The sequence below is a fragment of the Protopterus annectens genome, chromosome 5.part0 (assembly GCF_019279795.1).
Source record: "Protopterus annectens isolate FY-2018-M chromosome 5.part0, PAN1.0, whole genome shotgun sequence".
Lineage (NCBI taxonomy): Eukaryota > Metazoa > Chordata > Ceratodontiformes > Protopteridae > Protopterus > Protopterus annectens.
The window spans coordinates 1,480,332,977-1,480,354,474 of NC_056735.1; the positions used below are offsets into that span (position 1 = coordinate 1,480,332,977).

The 21,498-nt window shown below is 42.1% G+C and overlaps 1 protein-coding gene across 1 annotated transcript in view; it reads right to left on the minus strand.

Annotated features, from left to right (window-relative positions):
- IPO5 (importin 5) overlaps positions 1-21,498 on the minus strand; it is a 1,405,185-nt gene that overhangs the window by 953,586 nt on the left and 430,101 nt on the right. The window contains exon 5 of the mRNA XM_044071309.1: positions 13,057-13,153. Within this exon, the coding sequence (XP_043927244.1) occupies positions 13,057-13,153 (97 nt within the window). The remainder of the gene's footprint in view (positions 1-13,056; positions 13,154-21,498) is intronic.

Genomic DNA, 21,498 nt, shown 5'->3' on the forward strand with positions numbered 1-21,498 from the left:
ACTAGGTAACCTACCACATGAGGAGTGGTTCTGGCCCAGAAATTGTAGTTATTGGCCGTTTGGGCAGTTTTTCCATCTCTCAACTTTCTGATTAAAAGCTCGCATTTGCACTTGTTTCCCCCATTTCCTGTAACCAGTTTAGCCCAGATACAGATTCTTAGTTTTAGCACTTGAATTTGCTTATTCGTGATCAGCATTTGTTCTGAACTTGTAAGCACTAAATAACCTAATTACTACAGCACTCAACCTTCATTACCTAGAGGAAATGAGTTTTGGTACTTACTTTCCTCACTTACTTTGAGAAAAACAGCTCTTGTTCAGGCATGTCCAAGGGTCAGCTCCCAGTGTTCTCTACTGTCCATCGGATTAATCTGGGCATCTTGGGGCAACGTAGAAATTGCCTCATGTACACAGATAACCCTCTTCTCCTACCACCCAACACTACAATCTGTGGAGGTAAAGCTCTCTCCAATCAAGACTGAACTTGACAGACAAGAGGAGAAGGCAAACACTTGCACCACACACCATACTTAACAGTCTCACTAAATCTACACCACCAAAATCCACACAAACAAAAACATTCATGGAGGCTCTCAATAATCTGCTCAAGCAACAGAGACCTCCAAAGCAGAAATGCAAGCAACCTCCACCCCCCCAACACAACCCAAATGACACAGCCCGCAGACTCAGTGTGCCACTCAACCACAGCCAATAAGGCAAAACAACGTACCCAACACACTAGTCATAGGGGACTCTGTAGTCTGGCACATTGATGTCCCACTCACCAGGCTAAAGGTTACTGTCAGCTGCCTGTCGGGTGCCAGGATCCACCACATAACCCACGCACTCGGGTCACTCCACAAGTACAAATATGACTCAGTCCATTTTGGTGTGAACGACCAGAGACGTACCTCCCTGGACTACATGGAGACATGGAAGAGCTCTCAGATCTTGTAGCCCAGGAAGGTATGACCCTAGCCCTGAGTAGCAGTCTGCCATCATCCAGAATGATGTCACAGTACAAGGACAAAATGATTGACTTCAACAATTGGCTAAGCTTCTGGTGCCATTCTAAAGGGATCCAGTATCTGTCTGCCTGGGATGACATGGTTGAAAGAGGACGATGCTTTGCCAGAGATGCCCTGCGCCTGTCACCCCTGGGATTCCAGATACTGGCTAAGGTTCTTGCCGCCTCTGTTGTGCCTTTTTTTGGGCAAGGCTCAAATGACAAATTCACCACTGACAGGCAAGCAAAAACTGAGGGTAATGCTACTCAATGCTAGTAGTCTAAATCTCAAAATGCACTCACTTGAGGCACTCCTTAAAATGGAGAAAATAGACATCTGTGCAGTGACTGAGACCTGGTTCAAGGCTCAAGAGCACCCCTGCACTACCAGGCTATAACTTATACCACACTTTTCGGCCATGTAACCTGGACCGGAACACCAAAGGCAGAGGTGTCCATATTCATTAAGGATATCCACACCTCCAGGCTAGCTGCTCAGCATGATGTAGCTGAGGTTATCCAAGTGCAACTAACACTGGGCAAAACTGCAATCCAAATTGTAGCTTGCTACAGATCACGCACCAAGCCCCAGGATTCCCACTCCTTTTCTTGATGTACTGGAAAATATTAGGGTTCAACCAAACACCGTAATAATGGGCAATTTCAACTACTCCATCATTAACTGGGAAAACTATTCATGTACCAACTCCTTCACTCAATGCTTTCTGGAATTCATAAACTCCAATGCACTGGATCAACTTATCCACACCTCTACCAGGAGCAAGAATATCTTTGACCTTTCACACCTGAAGTCAACGCCTTATTGGTCCGATCCGATCATAACCCAATTACCCTAGATATCCACATCCTGCCCCCACCCCACCATTAAGGAAACCATGGTAAAAAATGTATCCAAAGCCAGCTTCATGCTTCTTAAGACAGAAGTGATGAACTTCATGACACCCATGCAGATGGGCAATACAGTTACTACTACTAAATCCTACACAATTGCACTTTATAAACACTTACATGAGTGCATGGATCATGCTATCCCAAAGAGAACGAAGATGCCATCGTCCAAAAACAGGAAGCCAATCTGGTGGTCCCCTGCCATAAACTGAACAGAAGGAAGAAACTGTTGCAAAATAGAGTAAATTCCCATGAGTGGAGGAGCTCCCTGGTCAGCCTCAGTAAGAAGCTGCGATCCTTGATAAAATCCTCCAAAGCTAGTTACAAAAACTAAAATCACCACGGATTCTAAAGACAGCCACAAAGCATTCTATAGCTATGTCAAGAATCTCAATGGCAACACTCAGATCTGCTCCGAGTTACAGCACAATGGCACTAAATATACAGATCAAACTGATATTGCCAACAACCTGGCAGATGGTGCTAATTTTACCCCCCCCCCTCTCACCCCCTAAAGAGCCCATCTCTATACTGGAAGAAAGAAGTTGCTGTAATCACGGCTGCACTGGTAAAAAAAACTCTCCAAAGCCAAAAACGCAGCATCCATGGGACCAGACAACATCCTAGGCTGTGTTCTACATGAACTACAGAACGAACTGGCACCCCACCTAAGTACCATGTTCAATCAGCCTCACCTCAGGCTTTGTGCCTGCTGAATAGCGCACAGCGATGGTTATCCCAATCCACAAGGGGGGAGCCACCACGGACCCCGGGAATTACCGCCCTATTAGCCTGATGAGCCTGGTCTGCAAGGCCATGGAACGTATCATGGAACTTATAAACAGACATTGGTAATCTCCAAACTCTGGACCCCACCCAGTTCGGGTTTGTAAAAGGCAGATCATGTCTCCTAAATCTGATAGACTTCTTTGAAGCAGTCACCAAAGCCGTAGACAAGGGTAAGGTGGGTTCACACAGCCTATCTAGATCTTGCCAAGGCTTTCAACACCATCCCCCACTCTGGTAAACTCACTAAACTAGATATAAATCCCTATGTCACAAGATGGGTTGCCAACTGGCTCACTGACAGAACCCACACTGTGAAAGTAGCAGACTTCAGAAAGTAGCAGACTTCAGACCAGTGACAAGTGGAGTATCACAGGGTTCAGTCCTGGGTCCTCTTCTGTTTGGTATCTACTTCTCTGAAGTACAGGCTAACACAGAAGGTCTTCGGCTAACAAAGTTTGCAGATGACTGCAAACTAGGAGCCATAATCGAAACTCCTAACGATGTGGACATCCTACAAAAGGGCCTCATTGAGACAGATGCCTGGTGTCAAAGCCATGGCCTCAAGCTCAATGACAAAAAGTGCATTGTCATCCCCTTTGGTAAAAACTCTGTACCCATGAACTACAATATAGGCGGTAGTCTACTTAACACCGAAAGTGTGATGAGAGACCTTGGGACACAGGTGGACAGTAGTCTCTCCTTTGATAATCACATTGCCACAGTAGTCAGGAAATCCTACGTGGCACAACTCATCACAAAAGGTTTCTCATCCAGAAAAAGAGGTCATTGTTCCCCTCTACTCATCACTCAGACCCATTATAGAGCACCTCAAGACATCTGCAACTTGAAAGGCCACAGAAATACCTCACAGAGGATTACCGGCCTCAAACAGATGCCTTACGCAGTCTCAAAAAAACTCCAGCTTTACTCTGCATATCGCCTACTCAGAGGTGATCGCTGCCTAACATGCAAAGCTACGTCAAACCCAGAGCTGTTGGACATGCTCCACTTAAAGAAATCCCAATCCCTCAGAGCTACACGCTCTAGGGACCTAAACCTTGTCACCACAATAAACAGAACATGCCTGACGGGATAGATTCCAGTCACAGAGACTTCTCATACTCTGGAATACGATACCTATTCAAAGCTCCTCATTAGCACTCAAGAAAAATCTTGATGAATGGAGGCGAAATGGGAAATTCACCCCGGGGATCACCTCTGTGGCTCTGGTAGACAGTGGCACAGGAAAATAATTTTCTTGGGTGGCAAAAGCCAGGATACCTTTTTGGCTGTGCTTGTATAGGCCCCAGGGCCGATAGCCTCCTTTATATGAGCCAAACTACAGATTTTCTGACTTATGAATAGAATTACTCATTGGTTACCTAGACATCTGGCTACGGGTAATGTTAAAATACATAGAAAGGAAACATTTCAAGTTTCCTGCACTTGAAAGCTCACTCACGTATCAAAAGAAAGGAACAGTAAACGGGTAGTTCAGAGCTGCCCGCATGACTTCAGGTGATGAAACTTTTCTTGGATGAATGTGAGCTTCTCAAAAACATGTTTGAAATGTGGTCAAACTAAATTTAATAATTTAATGTTGGAAGTTAAACACGAATGTGAACACTTTCAGATTCTAGGGGACTATTCATTCTTCCACCATAATTAGATGTTGATCTTGTTCCTGAGAAAACAGAGGTTCCCCCAATAAAGCACCATCTACTAAGACTAAGTCGCGAAACCATCCGTACTTTTAAAAATTCTTATCACTTTTTCTGCAGACAGTTGTGAATAAACCCAACTTACAGGATTTAGTGGGAGACACCACTAATGCGGTATTTAAAACAGGCAAACATTTTAAAGCAATCTGAGTTAGAAAAGCTACCTAATGTGTCATATGCAGGCATGAAGAAATGTGGCACATGTGCATACTGCAAAGACATTTTGGTTTGCAATAATGTGAATTTGAATAATTACGTGTTCCATTCAAAAATCATTTTAACTGAGCTTAAAAGGGGGTGATTTATTGTCCTTGATGTTCCCTTTGCTCAAGTTTTTACATAGGAAAGACTTAATACAGACCCAAATACTGTATTTATAAGCATCTTTATTTACTTATTTTACATTTGTTGACTGGGCTAGTCTAACTGGATATATGTCCATTTTCAGTAGAGGCCCGGGGAGAAAAGACACGATTCAATATAAAGTACAAGTCAGACAAACAAACATCAGATATTATAACAAAAAATAGCATTTATCATAGCAAAAAAGTCATCAACAGTGGTTATGTGCAGTAAAATCTAGAGGATTTAACAGGTACAGTCAAAAATGGTACAAACTGAGTGTATGGAGACAGTACAGGTTAGTTCAGAAATAGAGAAAAGGAAGTTGGATGTGTAGTGATGATACGATGGATATACTTAACAAAAGGTATGTAAAGAGGTTATAATGTAAAAAAGTACGATAAGTATAGTAAGATGGAAGATGTAACAGAGGATAGGAAGGACAGGGGCATAGCCAGTATGACTTGAGGTAAAAGTTTGTCTGTTTTTAAAGAGAGATAAAGAGGCGAGTGAGGTGAGGTCATTGGGGAGAAGATTTCATGATTTACCTACAGTGCTAGAGAAGAGAGAATCCCCAACCCTGTTATTAGGTTTAGAGGTGTATACAAGAAGTTTGTGTGATGAGTGTAAGGACTTTAGATTTTGATAGGGGGTGATGAGGCTAGTTAAACTTGGGAGTATTGGAATGCTTATAAAGAATGTTGTGGGCAATGGTTAGTTGGTGAAATTTAATCAGGTGTTTTAGTTCTAACCATCCTAGCTGGTTTAAGTTTGTACAATGGTGGGTTCGAAATGGGTTGGATGTAGCAAATCGTGCAATGTTATTATAGGACATTTTCAATTTGCTGAGATTATTCTTGGAGAGATTAGTAAAAATGGGCGAGGCCTAAAGGAGTGTAAAGACCAAATGAGTGTGAGCGATAGTAGTTTTAGCAGTAATTTATAAGACAAGAGCTGGTAAAGAAATATATAAGCGTATTTGACTATATACAGACCATACTTTTAAATTTTGTACATTAGAGCAAATTGCTTTTAATAAGAGGTGGCCCTTTTTCACTCTACATATATTGGCAATTTTTTGCCAACGCCAATTGGCCTGGGTTGAATGAACTGACTTCAATCTTGTGTTGATTAAAATTGAAACCACTGGAGAGATGAACTAACATTTTTCTTTGTTTTTAAAAATTATACCCAAAAGTAACTGTTTTATCAGTATTTATTACAAGTTTATACTGTCATTGTTAGGAACAATGCTATAACTAAGCTGACATTTTAAGGACAGCTGTGTGGATATGGAGGTTTGGCCATTACTCTGAAATTTGACTGGATTTGAGAAACCTGCTCTATTTGAGGCACAGTTACCACGGATTCATTTATACGTTCCTCACAGAAGGGATGAAAGTGCTTATTTTAACTTGCATTTTTATGCGGAGTCTTTTGAAGTTTGTGTTCATGCTTTTTCAGAGTAAACATTTTGGCTTGTATTTCGGTTCCTGCGTTTCCAAAGCCATTTCTTTTACCTACCCCTGGATATAATGTACAACCTGTCGTATATTAAACTGAATAAATGAGGAATTAATCATTTAAACTCCCTTCAAGCTACAGTGGCCACTATGAGGAGATCTTGCCTCCCTAAAGGAAGCTACAGAATCCTTGGTCATTTGTAGACTTTCAAATACAATGTCCATGTACACCTTTATTCTTTCCAGGCAATTGCTTGTGTATACCCAAGGAATACAGGATTCTCCTCCCCTTGTTTTCTGGTTTTGGAAAGATTGAAGATGAATTACCTGGTTTAGAGCCACCTCCATCACAGCATTTGGCATAAAGGAGTTGATTAGCAAAGTAACCATATCAGAGTGAAATACCATGGTTTCACTGCATAGTACAGCTTGCAGTTCCAACTGCCAGGCTGAGGTGACTACAACCAAATACTGTGACGACAAAAAAAAAAAAAAAAACACTACCTCCATTCAGACTGGCAGTTTCAGCTCATGTAGAGTCAATTTCTGAACCATAAAATTCAGGTCACAGATGCACAAATGAGCCCTTTACCCCACTCCAGTCAAATCTTTCAAAAAAATGTTTTACTGCCTTCCTGGAAGTGAAAGATAGGTCTAGAGGCAAACATACCACTGTATTTGAAAGGATATCTAAGGAAGTACAAGTCAAGCATCCATGAAAGCTGTCAAATGCAACAATCCCAAGTACTTTTCAGTAGATACAAGATCTACCCCTTGGATGCTGCAAGGAGGGGGGGGGGGTTCCATTTTGCCAGAAAGTGTGCAGAGGTTAGCGTGGTCACCTCACAGCAAGAGGTTCTCCGGTTCGATCCTCGGCTGGGGAGCCCTCTGTGCGGAATCTGCATGCCCTCCCTGTGGCTGCGTGGGTTTCCTCCCACATCCCTAAGACATGCTGTAGGTGGATTGGACACTCTAAATTGGCCCTAGGTGTGAGTGAGTGTGCCTTCTGTGGAAGGTTGGGCGCTGGGCTGGCAACTGGACACCGTAAAACTCTACTGCCAATCATGATCAAACAGGAGATTCACTGTGGCGACCCCTAACCGGGAAAAGCCAAAAGAAGGGGCAGGCCATGATTTATGGACACAGCATCTTTTTTTTTTACTGCTACCCCAAAGAGTCAAGAGTGGGTGCCTCACTGTTTGTTGATGTAAGACAGTTTTCTACAATTCCCAGGACCACCAGAACCCACAGTGGCCGAAATGCTTGCAGAGCATTTTAAACTGCCAGCATCTTTCAAATTTATATGGAGCATGTCTCTGGTCTAGTACTGGTTCCTTAAGCATTTAGGCTCTGGAGTGCACAACCCAAGCCTGCTGTGACATACTAGTTAGTGCTGTGGGCTGCAGGCAACATGCCATTCCCTTGTTCTGACAATGACACTAATTCAGTTCCATTTTTAAGCATACAATTGCTGAAAGGATGTTTTCTAGCAAGTCAGCATGTTGAGCCCACAGGTTCATTACGTACCACTGGAGTCTTCTTGTATGCGCAGGAGTCAAAGGTACAATAGCAATGGTTGTGTGACCTACGACTGTAGGCATTTCAAGTCATCCATGCAAGTTTCTGCATCATTAGCTGGAAGACTTCAAGTGATACTATGCCCCCAGGCAGAAATATCCTTGTTAACTTGGTGTCAGAGGATCTTCAACACTGCTCTCTACAAAAGTGTTCTCATCTTGACTTCCACAGTTTTAGGGAGAGGTAAATTAGGGCCCTTGTCACTTGCTCCCTTGAAGGTTCTTGCAACAAGACATCATCCAGATATCCTGCCAACCGGGTCCCAATAGCTCGAACAGAACAGGACAACGTCAGGAAACTCAGGAAATCTGCTGGAACATAACAGTGTCTCCAAAGGTGCACCAACAGTCAAGAATCAGCCGATAGTAAAAAACACAGGTTTAATTCCACAAAACACAGGTTTCCACAATACAGGTTTAGCGCTTTCATCTACATCAGGTAGACTTCTTCAGAACCAATTGTAACTAATTACATCAGCTTATTTAAAGCAGTTTTGGCGCCAAAAATACATATAATACATAAAAATACATAAAAAATAGTACTTCTCCCTACAAAGTTAAAAAGTTAAAAATAGTGCGTTTGGGACAAATAGGGCTTTTAGTGCTTATAATAAACCACTAACCTAAGAAAAATATACTATAGCTGCTGTATGTAAACATATATATATATATAAAAATATATAAATGAAAAGGAGTGTAGTAATTGTTACAAAATCTTGTTTAATAAAAACAATTGTATTTGTAGTGTAAGAAGCTTTCCAACCACAATGGGGGGGGGGGTGATTTGTGCGTGTGAATAATATTAGCCACGGTCCAATAGTAAGAAAGGTTTGATGCTAATACTTTCGTTTAGACCTGGCCATGAAGTAGCATCGCACAAAATCTGCCATTTGGTCTCAAGGCATGACAATCCTACCTTCCAATTACCTCCATACTCGCTCACCCCTATCTGATCAATAATTGAAAATGTAAAGCTGTGGTGGGAACCTTTTTCACTAATATGTTTACTTAATGCATTATTCATGTCATCCTTTTTGATTTTATATAAGTGTTCATATATGCGGGTTTTAAGCTTCCTTTCTGTCTTCCCAATATAGTATCCTTGACAGCTGGAACAAATAGCCAAATAAACCACCTGCATGGATTTACAATTTCCTTTCTTGCCATAACATGTAGTTCTATTTTTGTTACACAATTTAATTATGTTACTCTCATTGATGTATTGGCAATACCTACAACTACCACATTTGTGAGTGTGCTCATCTTTGGATTTGTTCAAATCCTTTTTCTTTCCCCCCTCAACAATCCTCTTAATATTAACTGAAGTCTTGTACACACTGGTGGGATGTGTTCCCAATACTGAGGCTGTGTCCTCAGAACTCAAAAATATATCCCAATGTCTGTTCAGGATCTCCTTGACCAAGTTAGAGAAAGGGTTGAACATAATGACGCACACATTCATTCTGTCACCAATCGCTTGCTTTCGGGTGTTCTTCCCTACAAATGTACCTCCTAACAGAGGGATATATTTGTTTCCCCATGATCTGATGACATATTGGGTTACATCTGCCACCATCTCTAGAGGGTATCCTCTGGCTAGAAACATTTTGGAAACAGTATCCATGAAGTAAATAAAAGGTCTTGAATGGCTTTACAATACACATTTGTGTCATATATACCACCAAACCACCCCTTTGTCCTAAGGTTTCATAATTTCGCTGTGATAGCGATCTGGTCATCTGTCCAACACTCCTAAACTCAAAACATTCAACTTAGGGGTAGCAATTGATTTTTGATGCAAACACATTTACAACAAAGTCCCACACTTAACTAAGGACTCTTGGGATTTTTTGAGTACTTTAAAACATGACATATGGTCATGTGATATAACATTTCTCACGATAGATGTTCAGGATTTATTCTCCTGTATTCCCTACACAACAGGTCTTGAATATTTTGAAAATAGCTTAAGGAAATATTCCGACCTTACATGGGACAAAATTTGTTTGATATTGGACATGATGGGACTTGTCCTCTCACACAATTATATCCAGTTTCAAGGAGAATATTTCAAACAAATTCGAGGAGTTGCAATGGGGGCGTCTTGTGCCCCCATTTTTGCAAATCTCGTTATGCTCGAGTGGGAGGATGTTTATGTTAAATCTAGTGAATTTTTCAAACATCGCTCTTTACACACGTTTTTTGGACGACTTATTTATCATCTGGAAGGGGCCAACAGAAGACATACCCAATTTTATAGCATACATTAACAGTACGACTAATTTTTTAAGATTTACACACAAGGTGGAGAAGGTTGGTATTCCTTATTTAGACACTTACATCAGCACCACGAATGATGGTTTTCAGTCTAAAATCTTTAGGAAATCCACCTTCTCAAATGATTATATACAATACGACAGTTGCCATCCCCCGCACATTTTTCGCAATGTTCTCAAGGGACAATGCATTCGGGTAGCCAGAATGTGTTCAACGAGACAGGACATGGAGGAACAGATGGATACTGTTTCCAAAATGTTTCTAGCCAGAGGATACCCTCTAGAGATGGTGACAGATGTAACCCAATATGTCATCAGATCATGGGGAAACAAATATATCCCTCTGTTAGGAGGTACATTTGTAGGGAAGAACACCCGAAAGCAAGCGATTGGTGACAGAATGAATGTAAAAGGCCATTATGTTCAACCCTTTCTCTAACTTGGTCAAGGAGATCCTGAACAGACATTGGGATATATTTTTGAGTTCTGAGGACACAGCCTCAGTATTGGGAACACATCCCACCAGTGTGTACAAGACTTCAGTTAATATTAAGAGGATTGTTGAGGGGGGAAAGAAAAAGGATTTGAACAAATCCAAAGATGAGCACACTCACAAATGTGGTAGTTGTAGGTATTGCCAATACATCAATGAGAGTAACATCATTAAATTGTGTAACAAAAATAGAACTACATGTTATGGCAAGAAAGGAAATTGTAACTCCATGCGGGTGGTTTATTTGGCTATTTGTTCCAGCTGTCAAGGATACTATATTGGGAAGACAGAAAGGAAGCTTAAAACCCGCATATATGAACACTTATATAAAATCAAAAAGGTTGACATGAATAATGCATTAAGTAAACATATTAGTGAAAAAGGTTCCCACCACAGCTTTACATTTTCAATTATTGATCAGATAGGGGTGAGCGAGTATGGAGGTAATTGGAAGGTAGGATTGTCATGCCTTGAGACCAAATGGCAGATTTTGTGCGATGCTACTTCATGGCCAGGTCTAAACGAAAGTATTAGCATCAAACCTTTCTTACTATTGGACCGTGGCTAATATTATTCACACGCACAAATCACCCCCCCATTGTGGTTGGTAAGCTTCTTACACTACAAATACAATTGTTTTTATTAAACAAGATTTTGTAACAATTACTACACTCCTTTTCATTTATATATTTTTATATATATCTATATGTTTACATACAGCAGCTATAGTATATTTTTCTTAGGTTAGTGGTTTATTATAAGCACTACAAGCCCTATTTGTCCCAAACACACTATTTTTAACTTTTTAACTTTGTAGGGAGAAGTACTATTTTTTATGTATTTTTATGTATTATATGTATTTTTGGCGCCAAAACTGCTTTAAATAAGCTGACGTAATTAGTTACAATTGGTTCTGAAGAAGTCTACCTGATGTAGATGAAAGCGCTAAACCTGTATTGTGGAAACCTGTGTTTTGTGGAATTAAACCTGTGTTTTTTTACTATCTGCTGATTCTTGACTGTTGGTGCACCTTTGGAGACACTATTGTGTTCCAGCAGATTTCCTGAGTTTCCTGACGTTGTCTTGTTCTGTTCGAGCTATTGGGACCCGGTTGGCAGGATTGTGCTGTTGGTTGGTTCACCATACCTTTTCTGAGTTGTCATCATCCAGATATGGATAACTTTGTAGACCATGTCTTGTGGACAACCACTGGTGATACACAACTTGAAGACTCTGCAAATGGTCAAGCCAAAGGGCAAGGAGGTGAATTGAAGTTACCCTCCTCCAGAATGTGCCAAGAATGAAAACACTGCTAATGACCTGGCAATACATAAACATGCACACACCACATATACACATGCATGTACATTATATGCACACATGGGTCCATGTCACTTAACTGAAGTTCAAATGGTTGAGCTCATTTGATTGCAAACTCATGACCAAAAACTCATATGATAGGAAAGTGTAGAAGTTTACAGAAAATATCCGATGGAGTCATTTCTTTCAGGAGCTATTAGGGAACAGAATCTAGCAGTGTGTGGACTACAATGGTCATTATACAATAACCCTAGATTTTTACAGAACTGTTTTTACTCCAGCACTGAAGCACTGTGTGCACCCCCCCTTTTTTCTGATGCTGTGTGACCATGGAGTTAGCATATATAGGTATGGGGGTATATTGGGCTTCTCCCTGCAAGCACTTATGGCACATCTGTTGCCAACAAAGTTTCCTACTAAATTACTTTATAGTCAAATTAATTTTCAGTGAAATGAAATGACAGGGACCCATACCCACACATTAAAGTTTAATACACAAACTACTTCAGTAAGAGGATTTCTGAAAAGTTCAAGAATGCCACATTTCCACGAACTAAAACATTCAAATTACATGCTTGGGTAGAAAACATTTAAAGCACTACATCATACCCCAGCAAGTAAAACATTCCCATAGACATGGTCACTGAATCAAAAATGGGATTCAAAAAGTGTGCTAGCAGCTACACTAAAATAGGGAAATGAGGGAGAAGACACAAAGTGTGACCAACTACCACAAACTGAAATAGAGTTAGAGACAGCGCGAGTCTCTGTATAAAACACAAACACTACAGCTTAGTCACTATGCAAATATAAACTATCACAGGAGAGAAATTAAAATTAAGGCATCCACATATAAATCTTAGTATGACTAAGCAAACTCAGCTGAAGTTTAAATTCAGTTTACATTTTTCAGGTACAACTTTTATGCCCAGTTTTGCCTAATCAATACAGATGTACATTAAAAGTTTCTACCTTTCAGATGTGATCTCACACTGCAATCATGGAATCATTTATATAACATAGCAGCTCAATATCAAATTGATCTAGACACTGCAGCATGTACAAATAAAAGCTCCACCAGACAGCACTAAAGCTTGGTCAGTTATAAGCATTACTAGTGGCGCCATCTTGATTACTTGTACGGAGGAGATGAAGCATACCTGAAAGTTTTCTTGATCCTGCATACACTGCACAAGCATTCGTTTAATAACATCAAGATAATGCTGCTGTTGGTTTCCAAAAATGCCAGGAAAATTCCTAAAAGAAAAAAAATGCTTGTTGCTACACTTGTACATACACACTTCTAAATTTTCAAAACTGGGCTGCAGCACTTGAACCCAAAATTAATACATAAACGTACACGCAGAGATGCACACAAAAAGTACAACTTCAACTTTGTGCATTTTATCACTCAAGCATGGTATATGCACAAAATGAATTCCAGAAAACACATTTTATCACATTCAGCTAAGAAAACAGTCCGGTACTAAACACTGAAATGTAATATAACGCACTCTAAAACGTACAAAAACAACATAGCAGGCTAAATTAGCAAACAGTTCTGCCCCTGCAACTTCTATGACATTTTAGGAAAGAAATCAAACCCAAGTGTATGTCAGAATATTAGAGTAGATTAATGTGTCCATCCTTATTAGCTGCCAAGACTATGGCAGCTTGGCACAGGAAATTTTTAGGCTACTTGTCCCTTTTGCTTACAATGCTTTAGCAGGACACTTCCTCACAAGACCTCTGTTAAGTAACTACTGCAAAGCAGAATAGCTACTGCCTCATCACAAATAGTCTCAAATAAATCAGTAGGTGGGTACATTAATGACGGTGGATTTCTTAACATTATGTTAAGTACACAGCTTTCATATCAGATGAGGATGGCCATCCTTAACCTTTAGGACAGATTCCAAAGCCAACCCTCTTGGATGGAGGGTGCCTCAAACATGCCCCCCCCCCCCCCAACGGTTGCAGGTCTGAAAGAAAACATAGCTGAATATCATAACCAGCTTGCAGTATTTTTCAAAACTATTCAGTGAAATCAAAGCTGGCACTCCATTACAGAAGTATTCTTGAAAAGGTCAAAGTAGTAGCTAAAGCACTGGCTGAATTAGTTTTTGGCATATACTGAGGTTTGCTGAATTCGCTACAACCAGGCAACCACCTGGCAATTTGTCTGGAAAAGTACAGTTCTGTCCAGGTAAAATCTGAGCCATCTAGGTAAATCTATACAATGGATCAAAAAGTCTTAAAATAAAAGAAAAAATCAGAGGCACAGACTGGATGAGATTCAATTCCTTTATTCTGAAGCTGTCACTCATCCTGGTAAGAAGCACATCTGTTAATCGGTCTACATTATATGTTCGAAGTCTGAAAAAGTACAGTTTTGTACCGACCATAAATGTAGATGTCCGAACTGGATAGCATCTGCAGTCATAACAACTGGGTTGTCCTGTCGTCAGGCAGCCCTTCGGTCGGCCGGATTCCAAAGTCCGGGTCCGGCTTCGGCTGATGTCGCACTTCACCCGACGTCATCTCTGCTGGTCTTGGGGTATAAAGGCACCAGCCGACGCCATTTTCTTCAGTGTTTCTTGCCCCAGATGCCAGGTGCCCTCTTGGAAGGCTAAATTTTGGGTAAAAATGCCAATGTTTCCCAAAGGATAGAAGGCAAACACAAAAATAAGCATGTATGTACATATATACAAACAAATACACCATAAGAGACTCCCCCACCAGCTAGCTATTAGGAGGGTAAATACCCTAGGAGTACCACAGAGGGGAAGGAGGGAGGGTAATCCTGACTGCAGATGCTATCCAGTTCGGACATCTACATTTATGGTAGGTACAAAACTGTACTATGTCCTTCATGGATGCATCTGCAGTCATAACAACTGGGTAGAATACCATAGCCAACTAGGGGAGGAGGAAGAATAGATTATGGTGTGGTTAAGATCCCTTGCAGTACAGCAGTGGCAAACCCTGCTCGGGATCTGGAATACAGAGGTAAATTATAATGCTTGGCAAATGTATGCACGGAGGTCCAAGTAGCCTCAATAATGTCCTTGGTTGCCACTCCTCGTAAGAAGGCTGTGGTAGTGGCTGTTGCTCTTGTAGAATGAGGTTGTATGTTCTGTGGAATTGGTTTTCCATGGAAGGAGTAACAGAATCGTATGCAATTTCCTATCCATTTGGAGATTGTCTGTTTGGAAATTGCTTTTCCTTCCCTTCCTGTTGCATAGGCTACAAAAAGCTGGTCAGTTTTCTGTTACTTTTTGTTCTGTCCAGGTAGTAGCGTAGCTGTCTGTGTACATCCAAGGTATGCAGCATTCTTTCCCTCTGTTTTGTGGGTTGGGAAGAAGGTAGGTAGGTGGATTGCCTGGTTTAAGGATACTCTTGATACCACCTTAGGCATAAATGTAGGATTAGTCCTCATGGACACTCTGTCTTGGTGGAAGATTAGGAAGGGTTGTACTGCCATTAGGGCCTGAAGTTCAGAAACCCTCCTTGCTGAGGTTATTGCCAGTAGGAAAGCAGTTTTCCATGAAAGATGCTGTAGGTCTGCTGTTGCTGCTGGTTCAAAAGGTGCGAGAGTCAACTTTTCTAGCACAAAGTTCAAATCCCAAGCTGGCAGTGGTGGTTTCCTAGGAGGTTTTACATTCTTGATCCCTCTGAGGAACTGCCTGAGTAGAGGATGCGAGAAGACAGGTGGATCAAAACTGTATTCTGCTGAAATAGCTGATGCATGTATCTTGATGGAGGAATAGGACAGGCCTGTATGTAGAAGCTCTGCCAAATACTCCAGAATGTTAGCAATGTCTATATTCGACACATCTTTTCCTCTTTCAGCACTCCAAATGACAAACCTTTTCCATTTCCCTGCATAGTTCCTTCTTGTTGAAGGTCTGCGGGCTTCAAGGATAATGTCTTTAACCCTTTGGGAAAGATCTGGAATAGTTGCTGCTATGTGATGTGCCATGCAGTCAGTTGCAACGTTTTTAGGTTTGGATGCATGATGCTGTAGTTGTTCTGAGTTAACATCAAAGGCATCAGGGGTATTGACCACATTTTGTCCCGAGACATGCTCCTCAGCAATGGGTACCAGTGTTGTCTTGGCCAGTTTGGAGCTATCAGGATTATCCTTGGACGTTCCTCCTTGATTTTTAGTAATACCTTGTGTATCAAGGGAAGAGGTGGGAATGCATATCCTGTCAGGCCTTTCCAGCTGAAGGAGAGCGAATCCACTTTCGATGCAAGTGGATGGAATGTCCTTGTGCAGAATTTTTTGAGCTGGTGGTTGAGAGGGAAGCGAATAGATCTATCTGTGGCATTCCCCATTTCTTTGTGATGGTCTTGAAGATGTCCGGGTGTAGCATCCATTCGTGAGCATCCGAGGTGGTTCTGCTTAACATGTCTGCTAGAGTGTTCTCCTTTCCGGTACAAACATTGCCTGTAACTGGATGTAGTAGCTGAGTGACAGGTTCCAAAGGTCCAAAGTCATTCTGCATATGGAGTATGAATGAGTGCCTCCTTGTTTGTTGATGTACCACATGACTGTGGTGTTGTCTGTCCTTATCAAATGGCCTTCTTTGAGAAATGGTCTGAATTTTTGGATTGCCAGTTTTACTGCCAGCATTTCTTTTAGGTTGATGAGCAGGTGAAGCTGGTCCCAAGGCCCACAATCCTTGCACGCATTTGTCCAGCATGTGAGCCCCCCATCCTAGGTCTGAGGCGTCTGTTGTGATGGTTTGGCTTGCTTGATATTTGTGAAAGGGTAAGCCTGGGTTTGACTGGCATGCTTGAGCCCACCATAGGAACTCCTGTTTTAGGCATGGAATTAGTGGAATTTCTGCTTCTAGGCTGTGCCTGTGTTGGGACCATAAATTCTTTAGGTACCACTGTAGTTTTCTCATATGCAGTCTGGCATGTGGAACCAAGATTATGCATGATGCCATGAAGCCCAAGGCCTGCAGAACTTTTCTTGCTGTTAGCTTGCTGTGGTTTGTTAGTGCCAAGAAGTAAAGAGGGAGATCTTTTTGTTTTTCTGCAGTTAGGAATGCCATTTGTTTTACTGTGTCCAATTCCACACCCAAGAATGTCCTTGTTTGGGATGGAATCAGCCTTGACTTTTGCAAATTGACTGTGTATCCCAGTGCTTGTAGCAAGTAAATGACCCTTTGTAAATCTGTTGTCAGCTTGCTTTTGTTGTCCCCTTGTAGCAGGCAGTCGTCCAGGTATGGATAAATTTGGATTCCCTGTAGTCTGCAGTGGGCGATTACTGATGCCAGGCATTTTGTGAATACTCTGGGCGCAGTAGATAAGCCAAAGGGCAATGCTGAGAATTGATAGTGCTCTGATCCTATCTGAGGTATCTTCTGCAAATTGGTCGAATGGGGACGTGCAGGTATGCCTCCTTGAGATCTAGAGTTACCAGCCAACACTCCTTGCCCAGCATGGGAAGAAGTTGCTGTAGGGTCAGCATTTTGAATTTTGGGACAATGATGTATGTCTTTAAGGTGGACAGATAGAGAATAGGTCTCCAACTTTTTTCCTTTCTTGGAAATAGGAATAGTCTGGAGTAGAATCCTTTGCCTTGTTCTGTTATTGGTACTCTTTCCACAGCTCTCATCTTTGTTAATTGCATTATCTGCTGTAGAGCTTCTGTTTTCTGATTTGGAGATAGGTTTGGCATTCCTCTTGACTGGTAGAGTGTGGAAGTGGAACCGGTAACCTTGGTCTATGGTTTGCAAAATCCACTTGTCTTTTGTGATGTAGTGCCAGTTCTTTGAAAATAAGGTTAATTTTCCGCCTAAGGGTGCTGCTATTTGTTCCCTGGTAGGCGGAGTTAGAATCAAGTCACTGAGATTGCCCTGTTGTAGTGGCAGTGGCTGTGCCTGTGGCTCTGTTATTACCTTGCCACTGTCGTCCTCTGTAGGCACCCCCTCTGGATTGATTTCTGCCTCTGGAACGTCTATTCCTGCCCCTTTGGGATCTTGTGGAGTCAGGAAAGGACCAATTTTTGGCAGGCCAGTTCCTGCTAAACCTTGGGGCTGAACCTGCAAGAAATCTTTAACCGTTTGTACAGATTTTGCCTTTTCTTCCATTTTCTTCATTACCTGCTGGGCAGGTGTACCAAACAAACTGGTCTTATCCATAGGAGCATCTAATAACTTAGCTTTAACATGATCCGTAAAACTTGTTCCTTCAGCCATGCATGTCTTCTTATCACTGTGCCAGTCATGGCTGATCTAAATGAAGCCTCCAGTGCATCATAGCCACATTTTAAGGAATGGTTACTAACCTGTTGTATGTTATTTACCATTTCTAATAGGTTTTTCTTATCTATAGAGTCATCAGAGGATAGCTTTTTAGTTAACTGATCAAGCATAAACTCTTGGTATTGTATCATGTGAAACTGACAGTTTAAAGCTCTAGCTGAGAGAGTAGCAGAGGTGTAAACCTTTTTGCCCCATCTGTCTAAAGACCTGGCTTCCCTTTCAGAATGAATAGGGTTTTGCTGTGGTCGAGGCTACTGCCTTAAGGCCCTGGGATATAGTTTCGGGGTCTGCGAGTGGGGCCTTGTATAGGTGATGATGAGTGTCTGGCACCCTGTAAAATCTATCTGGTTTGGCAGGTGCTGGAGGTAAAGAATCTGGTGTAGTGCAAACATCATTAAATGCATCGTCCACAACAGAGAGGACAGGAGGTATAGCTAAGGGCCTGTGTTGTGGTAGGTGCAGAAAAGTCCTAAGTCTTTTTCTGGAGTCTGAAAAATCCTGTTCCTGCCATTGGAAATGTTCTCTCATGGCATGTAAGGTTTCCCAAAAGAGAATTCTTCTGGTGGAGAAGCAGCTGGAATGGATTCTTCAGCATCTGAGTCCTCAAAATTGGAGAAAGGAGCCTCTGGCTGGTCTGTAATATCTGAGTCTTCCGCAGAATCAGAGGACACAGGCTCGAGGGGCTCTGCTCTAGGTCTCTTTTCTGGGGGCTGAGAGGCCCTGTCTGGGTGAGATTGAGATCCCCTAATTAAGGATATTAAATCTTCTGCCAGAGTAAGCATTTGTGAACTAGAAGTGGGCCTGGTTGAGGGGGGTTTAACAGGTACTGACTTAGTAGATTTGGCAGCTTTAGCCCTGGCAAAGGCCTTAATAGACATGGCTGCAGAAGGCCTAGCAGCACCACGTGCTGGGGTAGAGACATCCAGAGGGATGGTGTCTGATAAGTCACTAGTAACCACTGTAGTAGGTAAAATTTCTGAGGCCGATTCAAGTAAAGTAACCGGAGCCTCAGTAGTAGTCATTGATTCGGCTGTACTCTGATCAGTTTTCTCGGTTTCGGCCGAAACAGAGACACTCGCGGTTTGCTTAACCATGGTTTCGGCTGAAACCGCGGACCGCGAGTGTCGGTCTTTTTCTTTGCGTTTAACAATTTGGGTAGTCGGAGGATCCGATGGCATAATGTACGCAAAATCAGAGCCGAAAAACTGTTCAGCAAACTCCAACCGACGTCTAAGCGTTCGTCGGTTGAAAGAAGCACAGGCCGAACAGGCTGCTACATCGTGGTCTGGGCCTAAACAAGGCAAACAGTAAGAGTGGAAATCTTTATGAGGTATTTGTTTCCCACAAGTTAAACAGTTATTGACTTTTTCTGACATCGGCTGAGGCAAGAAAGAGTCCCCAACGGGGTACTTAGCTTTTAGAAGTCTTCGAAGGAGTATTCGGTAGTAGTAATTCTCTGGATCTGACCGACCGGCACTTGCGAACAGCTTCTGCTTCGGGCGCCACGCGGCAAGAAAGACTGAAGAAAATGGCGTCGGCTGATGCCTTTATACCCGAAGACCAGCAGAGAAGACGTCAGGTGAAGTGCGACATCAACCGAAGCCGGACCCGGACTTTGGAATCCGGCCGACCGAAGGGCTGCCTGACGACAGGACAACCCAGTTGTTATGACTGCAGATGCATCCATGAAGGACATCTTCGAATGCTGAATAAGTGAATTTAAATGTTTGGAGTTTCAAAAATTGGACATACAATTAAAAAAAAACTTACCCGACTAGTGTAGGCAAAGGGGGACGGGCCACCCTGCACCCCCCGCTCTTTGGATGTGCCGGCTCCGAGGCCGCACTATTGTGCAGTAAATGGAAGATTTTCCTTGCTGCACTGTAGTGCGGTCTCGGAGTTGGTGTATTTGGAGGGCGGGGGTGTGGGGGGGGGGTGCAGAGGGGCTTGCCCCCTGCCTACCGCAGTTAGCTTTGGGTTTATTTATTTATTTTTTTTACATACATTCATAATTTTATAACTACAAACATTTAGATTTGATATTTTGGTGTTTGAGGTTGTAAAACTTCTAACATATTACATAGACCCTATAATTCTTACAGTGGAGTCACGTAGAACAAAAAGGTTTGATTGGGTCAATGCCTGCCTCACCAGCTCAACATCAGTGGCTCTGGGACTCATTGCGCTATTTGAGAAAGTAGACTTAATTTACTGAGTGTGCTTTGTGCTAGTGTTGTGTTTTGGAGAACTTTGAGGTTAAGACAATTTCATCTCTACAACTTTAGCATATGATGGATTATATGTATTGTGATGGCCTTGGGGAAGTGTGATGTGTGGTGTACTGCGGATGATTTTGGTGTCTACTGTGTGTGAAATGTTTGCCTCCGAGAATATTATAAAAGTCTACACTTCTCACACCATTATGCTGTTTGAGTAGTATATGATTTAAGACATCATGAGACAATTCTTACACTTCAAGATACCCATCTCATTCATGCTGGCTACAGAAGTTGTGGGGAAGTGCTGGTCCATGATATGGACAGGAATGAACCTGGGAGCAGGGGTACTTAACTGCTGGGAGTTCAGTTTTAGAACAATGTTTATGTACACTTGGTACAGAGTATTTAAATTTCATTTCAAAAGAACCAACCCGGAAATCCTCTTCCAGCACCAGTAAACTAACTGCAATTAAAAAAAACTCACTGATTTGATATTAAAAGCAGTGCAGGCAGTATCAGTGCACTCAATATCAGGTTTGGAAGGGTGGCCCGTTTGCCTTGCAAACACAAGGTGCAGGGTTTGAGTCTCACAAGGGACAATTGGGCTAGGCTTAAGATGGCTCTCAAGGGCTTAGTACTAATCTATGAACCCAAGACAGATACTGGCTTTTACAGGGCATGCTGCCACCATAAAGTTTTTCATAATTTCAGTTCAATCCAGCCAGCTGTCTTCAGGTGTGTGCATCAATTTCGTCACAACGACGCACAGATCCAAAAGCCGATGGAACGAGCACAACTGCTTTTGTGTTTGCAGGAAAGCCTCATCAGCTGCTCCATCCCCAGTGGCAAACTCCCAATTGGACTAAAGTCAGTTATTGATGAAGGTTTAGACAGGAGTCTGCTTGTAGAAGGCTCTGATGATTGGACCTAAACCAGAAAAGCTCAGATCCAGGGTGTAGAGTTCTCCCAAGAGTCCTATCAACGAGTCAAAGGGAAAATAGTGGACTAAACCCTGCTCAAGGGAGCCTATCAAAAGTGCTAGGTATACTCAAGGCCAGAGGAGCCGCCTTTCTCAGATTAGGCACTATAGGAGAATGGGTCA